This window comes from Taurulus bubalis (assembly GCF_910589615.1).
Source record: "Taurulus bubalis genome assembly, chromosome: 1".
Classification (NCBI taxonomy): Eukaryota; Metazoa; Chordata; class Actinopteri; order Perciformes; family Cottidae; genus Taurulus; species Taurulus bubalis.
The window spans coordinates 39,577,622-39,594,988 of record NC_136589.1 but is presented as its reverse complement, the minus strand read 5'-3'; the positions used below and the strand labels follow the sequence as shown (position 1 = coordinate 39,594,988).

The following is a 17,367-nucleotide window of genomic DNA, read 5'->3' as shown; positions in this document are numbered from 1 at the left end:
CATATTGTTTTACTGCTGCATTTACCAGACTAATGTTGCAAAGACTGCTAAATGTTTTACGTATGTGTTTTAAAAGAACAAAAACAAAGAGAGGTTTGTGCGAGACGACACTCATTTGACAATACTGACATATTCAAAGGTTTCTGCACACCCACACAGGTGTTTTCAATTGTTCTGGCTAATTAGACGCCTGCTGCTGGTTGAAATGTGACACAGCTAAAAGAATAGGATTACTTGAGATTGTAATAAAAGTGTAAATTGTCCAACCCTGAAACACCATTGTGAGTGTAGCATTAGTGTGAAACGTCTTATCTAACTTTAGATGAGGAACCTGAGAAGTTACATACATGCTGTAGTCAAACCTAAATTACAGTGCATTTAGGAAATACAAGAATAATCCATATGAGTATAATATAGGTGGGTCATATCATTTATTTTGATTTTGAGGGGTTGTAGTTGTAGTTCTTGTTTGGTAAATGTGGAGTTCATCTAAATATCTCCAGTGTCCCCGTTACTTTATTTTTATTGAAACAGCGCCACCTCCTGATTGTCTGTGGTAATACATCAGTGATCTGTCGCTTGACTTTATTTCCAAAAGTACAATATTGAAATCTTACAAATAAATTACTACAAACATTTTTTGTTTGTTTACATGAATTGGACATGTTTTACCAATTTACCAGAAGCTGTTTTTTTCTTTCTCTTTTTGTAATCCACCTTTTATTTTTCTTTATATTCTGGAGTCAAATCTGTATTTAAATTAAGACTTTCAGTAAAGATACAGGTTGTTTAGGTGGTGTAGACATGAGTCTTAAACATAGCTACAAATGTCACTAGATGTTATTTAAAAAAGATATGCGTATGTGTTTTCACAACAATCACAAAAACTGTTTTGAAAATTGGAATGAATCTCTTTAAAATAGCTGCGTTATAATATATTCTATATGGCACACATTATTTATTGGTCCTGCATGTCTATAAGAGAAATACAGGTGGCATAATTATTCATAATCATTGGCATCATCATTTATTATTGATTTGTATTCCTGCCAAGAGAACTAAAACCATGAAATTAGAAGTGTTTTGAGCATAAATTACAATTGTTACTCTTATAGCCATTTGCTTGATTAAAAATAGTAACTAAAAAGTTTAAAAAAAAAGTTAATTTATAAACAATCAGGGAGAATACCTTTCGCTGGGAGGGACATATTTTCTAAGACATAAGGTGAGCACGTTTTATACACCAGCCCACACCGGTTCAGAAAACTCAAGTGGGCGGCACAGCCTGTATTGTAGCGAAAGCTCAGCTACCGACGCCGCCCTCCCGGGTCTACTCCGTGAAACAAAACCAGCTGCCCCCTGTTTAGTACTGCGCCATCGCTGGTGACGTAACTCAGCTCGGTGGTTAGAAGAAAGCTCGCTAGCGGCTCAAAGGGGGGTAGAGTCGCTTTAGACGACCCAAAGTAACACATTTTATCGAAAAGCAAGACATTTTACTCGTATCGGTCGTGGTGAGTATTTTGTTCCCAGACATTTTTTTAATTTTTATTTTGACTTTTTTGACCCCCTTTTCTTTTTTTGAGGATTTTTTCTCAACGATGCTTTTTTTTCCTCCTCCTTTTTATTTTGCAAATGGACAGACGTGCTGTCGAGGTAGCTAGCTTAGCTCACTCTGACACGCGCATCACAAGCGCTGGTTTATGTGTTTATTTTTTATTTTTTTAAGAAACACGATGGGTTGGATGCTTCTAAGCGACGTTTTCGTCCAGTTTCGCCTGTTTTGTGTGTCTTTTGTTTTTGTCGTTTTCATTGTTTAAGACACGCTTTTCTCCACCTAGCTTAAAGTTAGCTCCAAGCTAACCACGTCACAACGTCCGCTGTTGTTGTTTTTTTACAGTCGCAACTTCACGCTGATCCACGATTTGATTACGTATTATCGACCACACATTTATTAAGAATGTTGCAGGTTTTGTTTTTTGCAAGTGAAAGAACTGATCTGATTGCTCTGGACTTTTTTTTTGTAATGATTGTTTGCTAGCCGGTTCTGAGCCCCCGATGCTAACACAGTGGTTAGCATGTGGTTCACACTGCAGCCTAGTGGTGGCGCTGTCCGGCTCCTGGCTGGTGTGTTGTGGATTGTTTGCGGTAAAAACATTTTATCTCCAAGATGTGCTTTTCCTGGCTTTTTTTTTTTTGTGGAGTAAATTTTTCACATGGTTTTTGACCTTTTCGTGGAAGGTTGTTTTGGACTGTCTTTGGCCTCGGTTGTGTTTCATAACGTTACAAATACACACATTAATTAAACGTTTATTGATCTGAATGAGTAGTATGGCTGTTTGTTTATCAACGCCTTCACATTCATCCCTAGGCCGCAGGTCACACACACACGTACATGAGTCTTTACATTAGAGACAAGCTAATACGTTGTGTTTACATGAAGCGGAACTTACTAATAAACCACAAATACACGGTGGTCCTATAAGATCATGCATCTATCAGACGTGTGCATGTTTCTTTTTTAAAGTCAGTCTTCATATCTTGTACTTTCCAAGTCCCTGTTTTTAAAATGTAAATGTTGAAACACTAGTATTAATGTGTTGATGATGGTACTTATATTTACCTTGTCATATGCTCCATCTAAGTTTAATTTAGACGTACACATACTTTAGATGTCAACAAATCCTATCCTGTTAAATATACTTAAATTGTTAAGGAGTACAACATGAAAACATAAATGGGACGACCCATGTTTGGATTATAAATTGTCAAATCATTAAAGTGTTGCGTATTCTACCTCGAATCACTACAGGGGATTGTTAACTTTGACACCTGTAATGTTTTGTCAAAATTAGAAAATGCCTTTTGTTGATTTGCATAAATTATAATTTAATTTAGATCAAATGTATAATTTTAACGTCTATTTACGGAAGTTGATCCTCTGTTCCTTTTCTACATCAGTTTCATAAAGGAAACACAAATTAGGCCCCTCAAAATACACGTTTCTGTCCGGTTGGTGTTAATGGTTTAGATTTGTTTCTTTTAAACTTGGATGTGTACAGTATTGTCTCACTTCTAGCTGCTTATGTTTTAATAACATTAGGTTGCTTTTAAACAAGCATTGGGGGGTCCGGTTGTTGTTGTTTTTGTTTTAAGAGCCGCATCACTAAACTCTTGTATACACTACAACCAGGTAAGACTTAGTGCAAGATAACCCTGCTCAGCTTGACTGAGGTGTGTTTTCTGTTACCTCAGTATATATCGCGAGGGGCGACGGTCGACACCAGCCCAAACTGATCCCAGCCTGCAGTGTCAAAAGTCATACAGACGACAGCTGCAGCCCTGCACACAGACGCTATGGAGTGAGTGATGAATGTTGGGCCCCCTGTGAGCCGGGGGGGTGGTCATTGTTGATGCCACTACTGTTTTCATGTTTGCTGTCTTGAATTCACACAAAGCTCTGGGCTTCTCTGAATACTCGCATCCTCCCTTTAGTCTGTTAGAACGGTGTGTCCCAATTTATAGAAATGACAACCCGCGGCGATCCAATTCACAATAAACCTATAGCTAAAGCTATAAAACATGAGGTGAGGGAATTGGTGCGTACATTAATGCTCCTGACTATTTTTATCTAAAACATGCATGCATATTAAATACTTAAAAAAACAAGACAAAATAAATCCATTTAGGCAGTTAACTGCCTATCTCACTCCTTTCTTTTTCCTCATCAGTTACACAGACAGTTAAAAATGGGCAACAATTATCAGAACAATATGAACATCCAGGCTCCCTTAACCGGTTTAATATGAACTGCTGCGCCATACTCGCATTACTAATTATATATTAAGTGTAACTGCTCCTGCTGACTGAAATTAACAATAATTGTTTCTGCCTGATTCACCATCAACCATAATTTACTGCTGTATAAAATCGCCAATGGACTTGCCAATAATTTGAGTTAATGACTAATAAATATAAGTCGGCCATTTTTGAACCCTGAACCCATCAAACTCTGAACAAGTCACGGCTAGAGAGAATTAGACTCGCTGGTCCGTGACACTGAAAATATAGTTTTGAAAAGCCCCAAATCCTGCAGCCAGTTCTGTGATTGTGTTAAAATCAGGTCCTGTTTCTGTCACTCGGGTGGAGGTGACAGTTACCATCCTGTGGAAAACTGGTGATTTATGTGTTGCCTACAGTTGGTCTTTGTAATTATCCATACAGGAGACTAAATATCCTTAAATATATTGTGCAGCAGCAAGCCCAGTTTTTAAATTGCGTTACGAGATCTGAATGTGTCAATAGTGAATTTTCTGACTCATAAGGTTTGTATGCTACTGTTGAGTTGGTAGGGACTAACATTAATAATTTAGTCAGTCAAGTGTCATTTTGGTGCCAGTATTATGATCCCACAAACTTCCAGGTCAGCACGTGTCTTGAGTTGGTTTCAAGCCTCAAATGTGGACGCTTACTATGCTTCCTTTTTGATTGGTTTGTTGCTCGTATGTGGTGCCAAATGAGACCTTAATGTATTATAAATGAATGTCTCTTTGGGACATTGGTTGTCATTGAATAAGAAGAGAATTATATTAAGTATAGTCCAGAGGGGAGAATGTTGCTTATTCGCCCACTAAAGTGTGTGTGTGTGTGTGTATGTTCCTGCTTAGTCGTTCACCCACCGCCGCCAGCCTGATGGCCAGCAACATCACCAACAAGACCGACCCGCGCTCCCTCAACTCGCGGGTCTTCATCGGTAACCTCAACACCCTGCTGGTCACCAAGGCGGACGTCGAGGCCATCTTCTCCAAATACGGCAAGATCGTGGGCTGTTCCGTCCACAAGGGCTTCGCCTTCGTTCAGTTCGCCAACGAGCGGAACGCCCGAACCGCCGTCAACGCGGAGGACGGGAGGATGATCGTCGGGCAAGTACTTGGTAAGGATTTTCGTAAGATATTTTGTCACGACTGTACTTGTATCTTAAGCAGGTAGGACAATGGAGCCCAACCTTCAGTGACTCCGTGAAATAAAGCGCTAATATTTAAGGTCTTTTGACACAAGTTGCATATATTTAATCGTGATAATTATTCCTCTTAATTGAGGTGATTCATATTTAAGGCATTAGGAAGTACAATTTACAAATACCTCACACTAGAAAAGAATAAAGAAAAGTCACAGAGAAAAAAACAACAACATACTTGCAGAATTTGAAAAGGCTTTAACTTGTGACCCCTTGGTGGGTTTATGTCCTCTATGTGGGGAACCTCTGCAGTGGGAGACTCTGGTGCCAAAGCTATGGGCAAAATAAAACACCATCATTACTAGTATAAAGCTCAAAGATTTAGCTTTTTGTTGCGACCACCTGTGAAGTTAAAGATCCAGAAATGTAAAAAATCAATTACCAAGTAAAAGACACCTGCTCCATCTGTCACTGACTATTTTCTCCTAGACCTAGAGTACATCACAAAGTACAAGTGTCTTAGAGGCTTTAGGTTTCCATGTCACACTTTTGAGTGTACAAATATCGTAGGTTAAGTTTGTGTTGGACAAACCCTCCGGCAATAAGTAAAAGTAGATGGACGATCAGCTGACAACAAGATGTTCTACTGCTGGTAAAACTCTTAATGCATTGTTAGTCATTCCGGCTTCAAGTCTTGGTTAGTTTACTTTTATAATAATTTTTAAAAGGTCAATTCTGTTTCTTTTGCAAGCGGCTTGTCAGTTGGAGGGATCTGATCTGAAGTCCCCTGTGTTGCTCTTATTGTTCTTTTTTCTCCTCAGACATCAACCTGGCTGGAGAACCCAAACCACACAGGTCAAAAACCACCAAACGCTCCTCTGGAGACATGTACAGGTTAGTCCCCACGATCCTAGCCACGTTACAGCTGTCGCTGTGCTTCTCAGATAAAATACCATAAGTGAGCGTGGCTTTAAAAAAAAAAGTGTTGTAAATAAATCTAAACGCTCAGCTGGCACGAGAACCTTCCACATATTTCCTCACACAGACTTTTCTTGTTTTTCTTCTTTAGCAGCAGTTCCTCATTTGAACTCGACTATGACTTTCAAAGAGATTATTATGATAGGTGAGTAAAATGTTTTTTCTCTGCATTTCCTGAATCCTTCCTGTCACAAAGACAACGCGTCACGCGTTGACAGTAACACAATGGTCTTTCAGTCTTTAGAGCAGGCGACAAATTCATCAGTTGTTGTTGACTAAAACTGTCTGTAACTTCGCAACACAGACTCTGTTGATGTATTTATTTTTGTCCTGTGTTTGCTCTCAGAATGTACTCGTACCCGTCCCGCGTGCCGGCTCCCCCTCCTCCCCCCTTGTCTCGCGCCGTGATCCCGTCGAAACGCCCGCGGGTCAGCATGAGCGGAGGAAGCAGCCGGCGGACGAAGAGCAGCTTCTCCTCTTCCTCCAAGAGTGGTCAGAGGACTTCCTCGTCCAAAACGAGTACGATTGTCTTTATTATTAAACGGTTTCGAATATATGTTTTTCATGTCTTTGATAGTCAAACACTTGGTTCTAAATGATTGTTCACACTAAATAAGCTGCATTTGATGGCGTCATTGTTAGGAAGTTCACCATTTTGATTTGTTTAATAGTCAATAGGCCACGTGGCCATCATGCTCTGCTTCCTGCCTCAGTGTGAGGATTTAGGGACTCATTCATTCATCATATCACTGTTACTGAATATCTTTGGTTGGACAAACACAATAATGATATTTTTATATTTGCTGACCACCCTAGTTTGATTTATTGGTTTTCAGAATTGTCTCCGTCATACCGTTGCTCACCCAGAGGTCCTTTTTTTTTTTTTTTCCCCCTCTTTAGTGAAAGTGGACGAGCTGCAGACCATCAAGCGGGAGTTGAGCCAAATCAAAAGCAAAGTGGACGGCCTGCTGGATAGCCTGGAGCGCATGGACAAGGACCACGGCAAGAAGTCGGGTAGGGGGGCGAAACGCCGTATGTTTTAACGGGCAGTGTCTGACTCCTGCGTCTCTCTACGCACTCTTCTCTTGGTAACGTTCAAAGTCACGAATGAAATGCACTAGTTTGTGACCGGATGGGTCGCGCGGCGCCACGATTTCTCTGACTCTTGATATCTGAATTTCTGTCAGAAGCTAAGGGTGTAAAAACGGAGCCAGGAGAGGTGACGTCACCGCCGCACACGAGCAGCAAGAAGGACGACGGGTTGAAGAGGGAAAGAGAGTGCCAGGAGATGAACGACTCTGACGAGGAGGACGAAGATGATGATGACGACGACCTGCTGGAGGAGGACGAGGTGCCGTTGTTTTTATTTTTGCATCAAAGCTCATCATTGATTTTCATGGCTATTTTCATACCAAACTATTTTTTTTAATGGCACGTTTTCAATGCATCCAGTGAATTTATAATAACACTATGGTTCACCAGTGCTGGCAAGCAATTCTATTGGCGTAACCCTTTTTAGAATATCTTAAAACGGTTTTGTTTGACCTTGATCATTCAAGCTTATAGATGAAAAGGTTCATGTTGGTGCTGAAATGATTAGTCAATCAAAAGTACATTTTAATATTCAATCTTAAATCGAATATCAAGCAGAACATTTCTGAAATAGAATTTACTGCATTCTTTTTAAAACAAATTGCATTTGTATTAATCTTTTGGGTTTTGAATTGTCTGTCAGACAAAACAAGTCAATTTTAAAGATGTCACCTCAGACGCTCCTTTTTTTTTTTTTTTAAAGGAGACAATTTGTCAACAAATCAAAAATAAATAACGAGAGCTACACGGAAGTCAGCCTGGCTGATGTATCGGGATTATTGCAGATATATGTATAAAACGACTTAAACGTAACAAGAAATTCACTAAATCGCCCGTTCAACCTGCAGGTGAAGAGTCAAGAGAGGGAGGAGGACGACGACGATGAGGAGGAGGAAGGAGAACACGTGGACGGCGACGACGATATTGAAAGTGTCAACGGCGAAGAGGACTCGTAGGCGCGGACCCCTCCGACGCATGCGGCGGACACGCAGCTTCCAGTAGGAACTCGGACTCCTGATTTTAACACTCGTGTTGTAGAGCAAGCAAACTAGCATGGTGCACACACTCTGTTCCCTTTGTCCCTCAAGCCCATCCGTTTGTTTTTTTCGTTTTTATTTTGTCCCGTGTTGCTGTACCAGGAATAACTAGCTGTGGGTTTCGGTATGTGTTTTTACTGCGTCGTTGCTCGGCCCCCAGGAGAAGACGGGAAACACAAGACTGTTAATGTTCTCAGAGACGACCGCTCGACGGACATGTCTTAATGCGAGGACAAATCCAGCTACGAAAGACCAGTTTTAGGTTCAGTGTGTTTGTTTTCTTTTCTCATTGTCGACTTTGTTGTGACCTGTGTCTGTATGTTGAGGTCTGTTTTTTTTATACTATTCACAACTGTAAAGTAATAAATTGCAATAAAATATTAAAATGGAAAGCACTTTTACTTTTATTTTTCCCTCCCACAGACTAATTACACTGCTGTTTTTAGGGTTTAAAAAAATAAGTGAAATTAACTAAACTCCCTCTCAATGGTTACATCCTGAGTCTGTCAACAGCCGTCAAGATGGCAACTGACAGTTTTCTGAGCAATACGCCCCCTCATTGTTCATCAGCTATTTGGACGCTGCAGCTGATCACGGGCGTTTCATACGAGTGAAGATGATCACAGATTTAACTCATTACATTTGATTTCTTTTCTGATTCACCAGGTTGCAATGTTCACTGTAGGTCTGAACAATTTCTTCATAAAGTTCCCTCAACTTTTGCATCCAGTCACATGAGGCTGATCTTTGAGTTGTCACCTCAATTTCCTGCAAAATAGAGCATTATCAATGCATTAATTCCAGTGTTCAAGAGTCATGTTTTGGGTTATTTTAACAATTAGAATTTCAATACTGAAAATAATTCCTGACTCATTCTGCTGGTAGGAATCTGTCCTGCATATATATACACGACACTACTCAATGCCTTTAACAGGCTACATAAACTAATGATCAAGTCTCCAGCTATCCCTAAAGTAACAAGGGAACTTGAGCAGACATGTTTTAACCAGGCCTGGTCTTTTTGCATGCATTTGAATAGAAAAGCTTATACGATTACACTCCAGACTCTCCATTGCCGACAGTTTCTTGCATAAGTGTGCATGTTCAGAGCCAATGACAGTAATTTCAGGGGGCCTCCTTAAATTGACCAAATAAATGTGCTTGTTACAATCCAGCTGCTCCATTGATATGAGCACTGTTGAACCAAAGGCCAATGCTGCAAAAAAAAAAACCTAGTTATAGTTCACATTGGTAAAAACAAAGCTTCCCCAGCGTGCAATAAGACACTTGTATGTTACAGTGAAATGTGAACAGGTTTGGTGTTGTACTACAATCGGAATTTAGAGGCATGTAAGGTTGTGCAATGAGTGGCTGGTAACTTTACTGTTGTAAACATCCAGCTGCTCCGCTTCCAGGGTTTGAATATGCAGCAAAAAGCTTTAATTAATGAGTCCACACAATGTTCATCTGTTGTATTCTGTCACCTGGTACTGCTCTCTGGTTGGTCACATTTGTCCTTAAAGTTGAGATAAAGCTGACGTAAGGTTTGATTTTAGGAACATTGTTTTGGATCAACTACCAAAGATTTTTTTTTTCTTCCACAAGCATCAATTTGTGAACAATCTGAACTCACAACATGGCAGCTTTCAGTAACATTTACTTTATGCGAGTAAAGAAAGTGACGCAGCAAACCAACTATAGTTTCAACTTTATTATTAATTTAGACAGAACTTCTTCATTATCCCATGACCAGATATTTTACAGCGACAGTACATTTCACAGTTCAGAATAAAACATAATCACACTTGTGGTTTTCCATGAAGGATGCTTGAGGGTTGAGGTTTACTGCCAAGAAACCACCCAAACAAAGTCTTTCAATTTGCATTCACAGAAATAGCTTGCAGCGCCAGATGGACGAGTTTAGGAGGAACAGTTGGCGCATGCAAAAACTGTAATATAATATAAATCTATAGTCCTCTGCAGAAAAAAATATATATAGTCACTAAAACGAGTGAGTTTCAGTTTAAAGTATAAACAGTTAAGATAGTTAAAACATGTCTGATGAAGTGCAGTGAGAGCATTTTATACAGTGTGACACTTTTTTCATCTTCATTCAACTAGCAACGTCCTCTCAGGCCCTCGGCATGACGGACAGCGTGAGGACGCTCAGCAGGAGCAGCACAACTGGTGAGGGAAAAGACAAAAAGTGTTGATCACAAACTGTTATGGCGGCTCATTGCAGTGACATGTTTTTTGGGGTTGCATTTACTGTGGTTTTGAGATATCCGTCTGAGAGTTACACCTCAATGGAGATTGATTTGTGGCGCATTAAAGAAATGTCTTTGCATAAACAATGTCCCCTGGTACTCTAAACATGTCAGTGTTTTTTGGAGCCAACTCTTCAGTTGTCACCCAGAGTATACAACACATTATTTCTGGACAGACATGCAACATGTTGAGCACCACAGATGACATTTCATTCATCGCTTTTGGGTGGAGGCAGAAATTGGAAAAATAAAATAAAACCTGGCATGGTTACTACTAGAGGCAAGAATAAAAGTGTGCTTTTCTAATTATAACTACTGCAGACAAGCAGCATGCATATAAATATGATATAAAATATGCGTTATATCAACTTCCATAACTGGGAAAATCCATTTGCTGGCAAAGACCATCAGATATAATCAAAAGAGACAAAACTATACTACTTAAGGGACCCTGAGGTCAAACGGTTTATGGAGAAAATGTCTTTTCAGTTTACCGTGAGGCTGGACGGCTGCACCGCTGTTGGGCATCGTGGTGTTGGTGGGCATCGTGGTGTTGGTGGGCATCGTGGCGGTGGGCGCCGTCGTTGGGTTGGCGGTATCGCGCAGGTTCACAGCGCCAGCGTCCAGTGAGACGGTGAAGGGGCCGATCATAGCTGAACAATGACGAAGTGGACAGAGCAGGAGGTTACACACGTTCTCATGGACAGCCGTGTGGGGGGGGAAGCTTAGTCACAATAGAAACTAACATTGACAGTTGAAATATATCTACTTGTTCTCTCATCTCACCATTTTACATCAATGACTGAGAAATTAAAAAACTTAAGTACAAGTACTAATTAAAATGGTAAACTATCTGCATTGAACATGTTACACAAGTAAAATTATAAGTATAATCAGGAAAATGTAAAAGTCCTCAATGCTGAAAAACGTCTTTAATCTTTCTTTGTATATACAAAGAACTATTTTAGAAAATGTACTTAATGTATCTAAAGATGTCCCAAAAAAAAAAAAAAAAAAAAAAGGTAGTGGAGTAAATACAATATTTCCTTGAACTGTAGTACCGCAAAATTGTACTTAAATACAGTACATAATTACTTTACACCACTGAATAACATACAGTATACTCAGGATGAAATACACGAATGCTGTGCAACACATACACACATCGTTTTATCCAGGTTTCCACATAAAAATCTGTTTGTGACCCAAACTTGTACATTAATGTACACAATTACTGCATAATGTACATTGTGTGTGTTAGTCCACTTACTCCCAGTAGTCGACCCACTCCCTAGGGAGACGTTGAAGGTGGAGACATGGCTGGTTCTGGTGTTGGGGTTGGTGGCGTTCAAGTTCGGGATGTTGAACTCGCACATGATCACACTTCCAGTCACCACGCCACGGATTTCTGTCACAATCTAGAAAGGTGACAGAAATGTCAAATAAATACAGGAAACCTTCAGCTGAAGCAAATTAGAAAGAAAAATGTATAAAGCAAGTATCTGTGCAATAAAATATTTTGAGAGATGGATAATAGAGTGAAGAAACATATCTGATGCAATTTAAGTATATGCTATATGGCCTTCACAGTCACCAGATCTGAACCAGACTATGGGAGATTGGACATAATTAAAAATACAAAATAAGTTTTTGCAAGAATTGTTCTAATCCCCTAAATATCCTTGTGGTTAGCAAATATCTGCATTAGAACATAATCCATCTTGGTTGGTTAAGCATCTGATCACCAAGTGAATTCATTGCCGTTTTGTATTTTCTGAATATTTTTATTAAACAGCAGTATAAAGAATCCTGAATTAATCAGCTGTGTGCATGTCAATTTGCAATCCCTCGTCTCATGAAACATAAACAAGTACATTTCCTGATGTTAACATCTGTATGGTCTCACCATCTCATTTCCAGAGAGCATAGAAGTGTTAGTGTCGTTTCTATCCATCGTCCTGAAGAAGAACGACCCGTTGTTGGCATTGTTTGCAGCGCAGATAAAAAGCTTGGTGATTCCCTGAAAAGATTAAATAAAAAAAAATTAAAAAAAAAAAAAAAAAAAAAAAAAAGTGGTGATACTGTAATATAGCAAACGTGAAGTGAACACAATGACAAATTCTAACAGTCAGAGTCTTCTGTGTTTTTGGGCATCAACAATGTGCAATATTTTTTTGCAACCACTTCCCTGTTGCATGTATTAAATGTTTGTGGTGATGTCATGTTTTGGATCGTCATTGCACAATGTGCTTCAACAGTTTTAAATGCATTATATTGGTAGAACAACCATCATAAACCTATAAGCTACAGCATCATAAGACTGGTATTTATTTGACAATTGTTGGCCGTTAAGGACAACTTTGTGGTGGAAAGTTTTGACTTTCCAAAACAATGGCTGCCAGAAAGCATTTTTTTGGAAGAGCAAAGAATATTCAAATCACTCTGGAAACCAGCATCCTTTCGCAAACACATGCATGTCCACCATATGAAATCACATATTGTGAAGGCTTTCACCGCTTGAAAAAGGGACATGAGATTCATTTATGAGTCTTATTTAGCAACAACAAATATTTGAAATTGTGTGTCTTACCACTGCGGGATTGGGAGTGAGGCCCAGTGCGATGTATCCGCTGGAGTCTCCTCTGAGTTCGATGGTCAGCTCAAAGCCGTTGGGAGCCACTGGGCCGGTGACGACGGCCGCAGACACGAACAGACAGTTTTGCCCAGTTGGATCGCAGCCAGTTGGCATCTCTCTACACAGTTTAGTGTCTCCGCAGCCTGCGCGAGTGATGTTCACCTGGTAGACAAACACAAAAGGGCTTAAATATTCTGGCTCAATAGGGACTTAAATACAGTATCATGGCCCATTTAAAAAAATAAAATACAGAGAATGCATTATTAACTATAATGATCAGTTAATACCTTTAAAGATCCATATAAAACCCCTTTGTATTGGTTTGCTGTTACATTTCAAATTAATTTGTAAACCTTTGAAGGCAAATAATTTAACTTCAAATTCTAAAAACAGACATTTAGAAAAGGTGTCCTTAAACAAATACATTGTTTGAAGTACAAAAGGTCAAGCAGGTGATGTGATGATTTACACCGAGGGGATTAAAGTGAAAGAAATCCAACCTGTGTGTTGTTGGAAAATGACAAATGATCAGTTCCTTGGACGCCTTGTGACACACACACGACCAGCGCCGCCGCCAACAGGATCAATCCACGTTCCATTCTTCAAAGAAAGTAAGTGAACAAACAGAATATCAAAAGTCTGGTTGGAGAAACAGTCTATACATCAGACTACAGTTTAAGTCTTTTAACATCTTTGACTTTGAGACAGTCATATTATCAGCATATTCATAATCAATTACATTGAAAACATTTAAACTAACTTAACTATTATTGTACTACTACTTAGAAAACACATTTGGTTCAGTGAAAAGATGTTAAATGCAAAAACACATAAGTGTGCTATGCGCACCATAAATGCAACATTTAAACAAATAAGTAGTAAAAAAAACTCCTTCAAGCGAGACAAACTTTCAAATTATAACAACCCTTAAAATATTGTATAACCTTTAAACCTGAAAATGTCAGTTTGGTCTTTCAGGGGAAATTAACTCTCAAAAGTCATCAAGTCAAACTAGATGCGTCTTTCAAAATCAGCTATATCTACCAATAGGTACAATTCTTGCAATTACCCGCAAACAAACTCACTAAAATGATTAAAATGAGCTAAAACAAAAAAAGGTATCACTCAGAGATGGAACCAAAAGTCGAGCTTTCCCCAGTGACTTACCTGAGCTGTAAAAGTCAAACGTTGAGCAGCAGCAATGTTCTTTGTTCAGAAGTTTCTTCTCCTCTGCGTCGTATGATCCCTGCAGGAATCATTTAAATCAGCAAACATCAGAGCTATTGCTCACAGGTGGTGATGCAAGTGGGAGGAGGGGGAAGTTGTGTTCTTCTTCTGCTACATCCTGAACAGGGTGTGGCCTTCTCATCATTTAACTGCAAGGTGTGAGATCTAGGAAGCAAACAAGCCTCTTCCCTGTTCAGGGGAAATACATTTCTCACTAGCTGAGCTGAGTTCGGAGTTTGGATTATCAATTGTTCATCCGCGATGACAGATACTTTATTATTTGCTTTAAATGTACTCTGTGTTCTTTTGGTTTCCCCAAATTATGAATCTATACTGTTTAAGCACAAAAGTAGTATTAAGCCCAGTTTGAAATATCTTGAAATGAAATAAAATAAATGTATTTTTACTATTAATAATAATAACTGAAGTTGCTAGCTGTTTATATAAAATGTTTTCTTAAACAATTCACTGGATTATCTGCATGTGTTAAACATGAAGTCAGTGATTTTAGGGGAAGTGTTTGTTATGTTAAGGTTTATTTGTATAGACACCGGAGACATTGTGATTTAAATAAAGTAAATAAGTGCATTAGAAATATACAATTAGAACAAATACAATTGAACACAAAAGCTGGAGTGAGAGCGGAATTAAAAATGAAGTGATGAAAATGCCTAATTATGCTTTTGCAGTTCTTACAATAGCTGTTCTTCATTTATGATGTTGTGAGTTTTTTAGTGATGGGTCACTGACCTTAATGCCTGTGATTTGAACACAGTCGTGAGTTTGCAGAATAGAGCGAGCATGTAATGACGTGTTCACTGATGGCACACACACAACTATTATTCACACAGTCATTATGAAAGAATTATTATGTTGAGCAAGTCATGATCTAACTGTCAGATTAGATACCGGTTTGGTGTTTCCAGGTAAGGGAATTTTGACTTGTTTCCTTGAGTTACAGGTTATGAACTTTACTCTGTAGTTTATGTAAGAATACAAAAGAGAAAACCACAAAAACAACAGTAACACGGTGCAGTGTTACGGCATATAAATCCACAAACTTTGATGCCCTTCAATGGAGCGTTAAAGGAAACAACATAATAAAAGAAGTGTTTATTTAATTAAACCAGATGCATACAGTTAAATAAGGTTAATTTGGAAGAACACTGTGGCAAGATGCAATAAATTAGACCAAAACTGACACGGATGTGGTTCTTCCCTCTGTATTATACTCCTGTCAAAGCCTCTGAAACCATATTGAACCCATTGTGGGACTCTTAACTGTCACCGGAGACTCAAGACGGATCAAGTTTCTTTAGTCGATACCTGTTCTCCAAAGCATGGCGTATCACTGCTCAATAACCAATAGGAAACTCTAGACAATTAAGAGTTCATTCCCCAAAATACATTCCTTTAGAAACATTGTTGTTGTGGGTAAAAACACACCACAATCTTTCAAGTGGCTATTGTTGAGAAGGTCAACGCTTGGTCCACTGTGTCTAGGCCTCAACAATAAAGATAATATGGAGAGATAATAAGAACCCGGTTCTGCTTTTCCTGAAACAGTCAAACCAGTAAATCTGAAGCTTCTCTGGTTTTGTTCATATTGTTCAGCACCAGAGCGAGCCGCTCTCTTTTTCTCTCATCAACAATGAAGGGTATAGTATTTATTTGTGCCTCTACAGTACACTACAAAGTATCTTGTATTTAATTAAAAAAACAATGGCGCAACAATGAGGAGTTCAGATACTTATGTTAAAAATGACTCAATGGCAAAAGTAGCTTTTTTTTATGACTATCATGAGTAACAGTGACTTACAACGATAGACCGCATCAACATTTACATTTCCTTTTTTTATTTGATCTCTAGATATGGTGAGCAACAATATAATCTGATCTTTTTCACAGTCACTGAAGATGTGAACAAGTGAGTGGACACAAACATTAAAGGTCAATCTGATTGGACCACAATCAGAGGAACCAAATTAATTTTAACACATGAAACACATTGTGCTCTGGTTACCAAGTACAACAACTTTGCATCAAAGTCATAAAAGTGGAATAAAACAAGCCGATTTGTTTTGATTTCAACCTCTCTGGTTAAGCTTCTTCTTAGTTAAAGTAACATGTGACACTGTTCCTAAAAATATATTTAGTTTAAAATGTATACTGTGTATGCTTACTGTGTGCCGTGCATATAGAATAATATCATTCTTATAGTGTGGAAATGCATGTGTGAGACATATTTCTGAAGGTAAAGCGGAGCAAAACTATGAAATATTGAAGCTGTAAGCACCACAAATTAAAATGATTCAACTGTAATCGGGGAAAGATATGTTATGTTAGAAATACTGAGGTCATGAATGGATTTATTTCTGTCCATAAAGGCCTACATTTCATTTGTTGTTGATTTATAGAAAGCAAAATCAGTTTTAAAATACCCAGCTTTATAAAAACCTTTTTTATTCCATTCTTCAGAAGAGAGCAATGTTCAGACGTATGTTTGCTTGACTTATCAGAGTCTTTCCAGCCTCACCTAACCCCTTCCTGGCTCACCTTCAGTCCTGGTTCAAGTCAGAGCAAACAGGTTTAAACCATCCCTTAAAGAACATAGACGTCACTCATACTTGTCTTTTTATTGTTGTATTCCCATTTGAGCTATCTTGAAGGTTTGAATGCAGTTTGATTACACGTTATTAAATGTTACCTCCTCGATAAAATTGTCTTGAGCAATTATGATCAAATGTTTTTTATCACTGTGACAATAAGGATTTTACTTGAATCAATTTTAGGTTGTAGAACTCTATTTTAACACCTTAAGCTAAGCTGAAAGACAGGTGTACCACGTTGTGGGAACAGTCCTCTGTAATATTGTGTCATTGAAGTTATATTTAAGAAAACCTCCGCAAAATACATGGTGGCCGCGTCAAGATGGGTTCTCCCGTAGGAATAGTCTTACACGTGTAAAGGACGTGTAGTTTAGAGAACATGCTCGTGATTCCTCGTCAAACAGGCTGCAGGTATTGGCTCGATGACTCCACATCAAACAATTTTGTTTGTTCAGTAGGTCTGAAAAAAAACACACACCTTAAATAAGCTCTGCCTGTTAAGCAAAGGGAGACGGAACAAGTGCAAAGAAAGGGAGAGAGAAAGTCCAAAGAGGCAATACTACAACTA

The 17,367-nt window shown here is 38.8% G+C and overlaps 2 protein-coding genes across 5 annotated transcripts; one reads left to right on the top strand and one right to left on the bottom strand.

The window, feature by feature from the left end:
- Nucleotides 1-1,434: 1,434 nt before the first annotated feature.
- Nucleotides 1,435-8,453, top strand: LOC306742182 (heterogeneous nuclear ribonucleoprotein C). 4 transcript variants are annotated; one of them, XM_079224524.1, is made up of 9 exons: nt 1,435-1,511; nt 3,253-3,359; nt 4,665-4,930; nt 5,776-5,848; nt 6,027-6,077; nt 6,279-6,451; nt 6,833-6,946; nt 7,123-7,283; nt 7,873-8,453. In XM_079224524.1, the coding sequence occupies exons 2-9, from the start codon at nt 3,355-3,357 to the stop codon at nt 7,978-7,980; spliced, it is 951 nt and encodes a 316-aa protein (XP_079080650.1). In that variant the 5' UTR covers nt 1,435-1,511; nt 3,253-3,354; the 3' UTR covers nt 7,981-8,453. The 4 variants fall into 4 exon arrangements, with proteins under 4 accessions (XP_079080650.1, XP_079080649.1, XP_079080648.1 ...); XM_079224523.1 differs by having other exon boundaries at nt 7,120-7,283; XM_079224522.1 differs by having other exon boundaries at nt 6,024-6,077.
- A 1,304-nt stretch (nt 8,454-9,757) lies between these two features.
- On the bottom strand, nt 9,758-14,228 carry LOC306747523 (uncharacterized protein). Its single transcript, XM_079230580.1, has 7 exons — nt 14,131-14,228; nt 13,464-13,563; nt 12,919-13,125; nt 12,235-12,348; nt 11,599-11,746; nt 10,823-10,981; nt 9,758-10,245 (listed from the first exon to the last, which is right to left on the bottom strand). The coding sequence occupies exons 2-7, from the start codon at nt 13,560-13,562 to the stop codon at nt 10,193-10,195; spliced, it is 780 nt and encodes a 259-aa protein (XP_079086706.1). The 5' UTR covers nt 13,563; nt 14,131-14,228; the 3' UTR covers nt 9,758-10,192.
- Between the last annotated feature and the right edge of the window lie 3,139 nt (nt 14,229-17,367).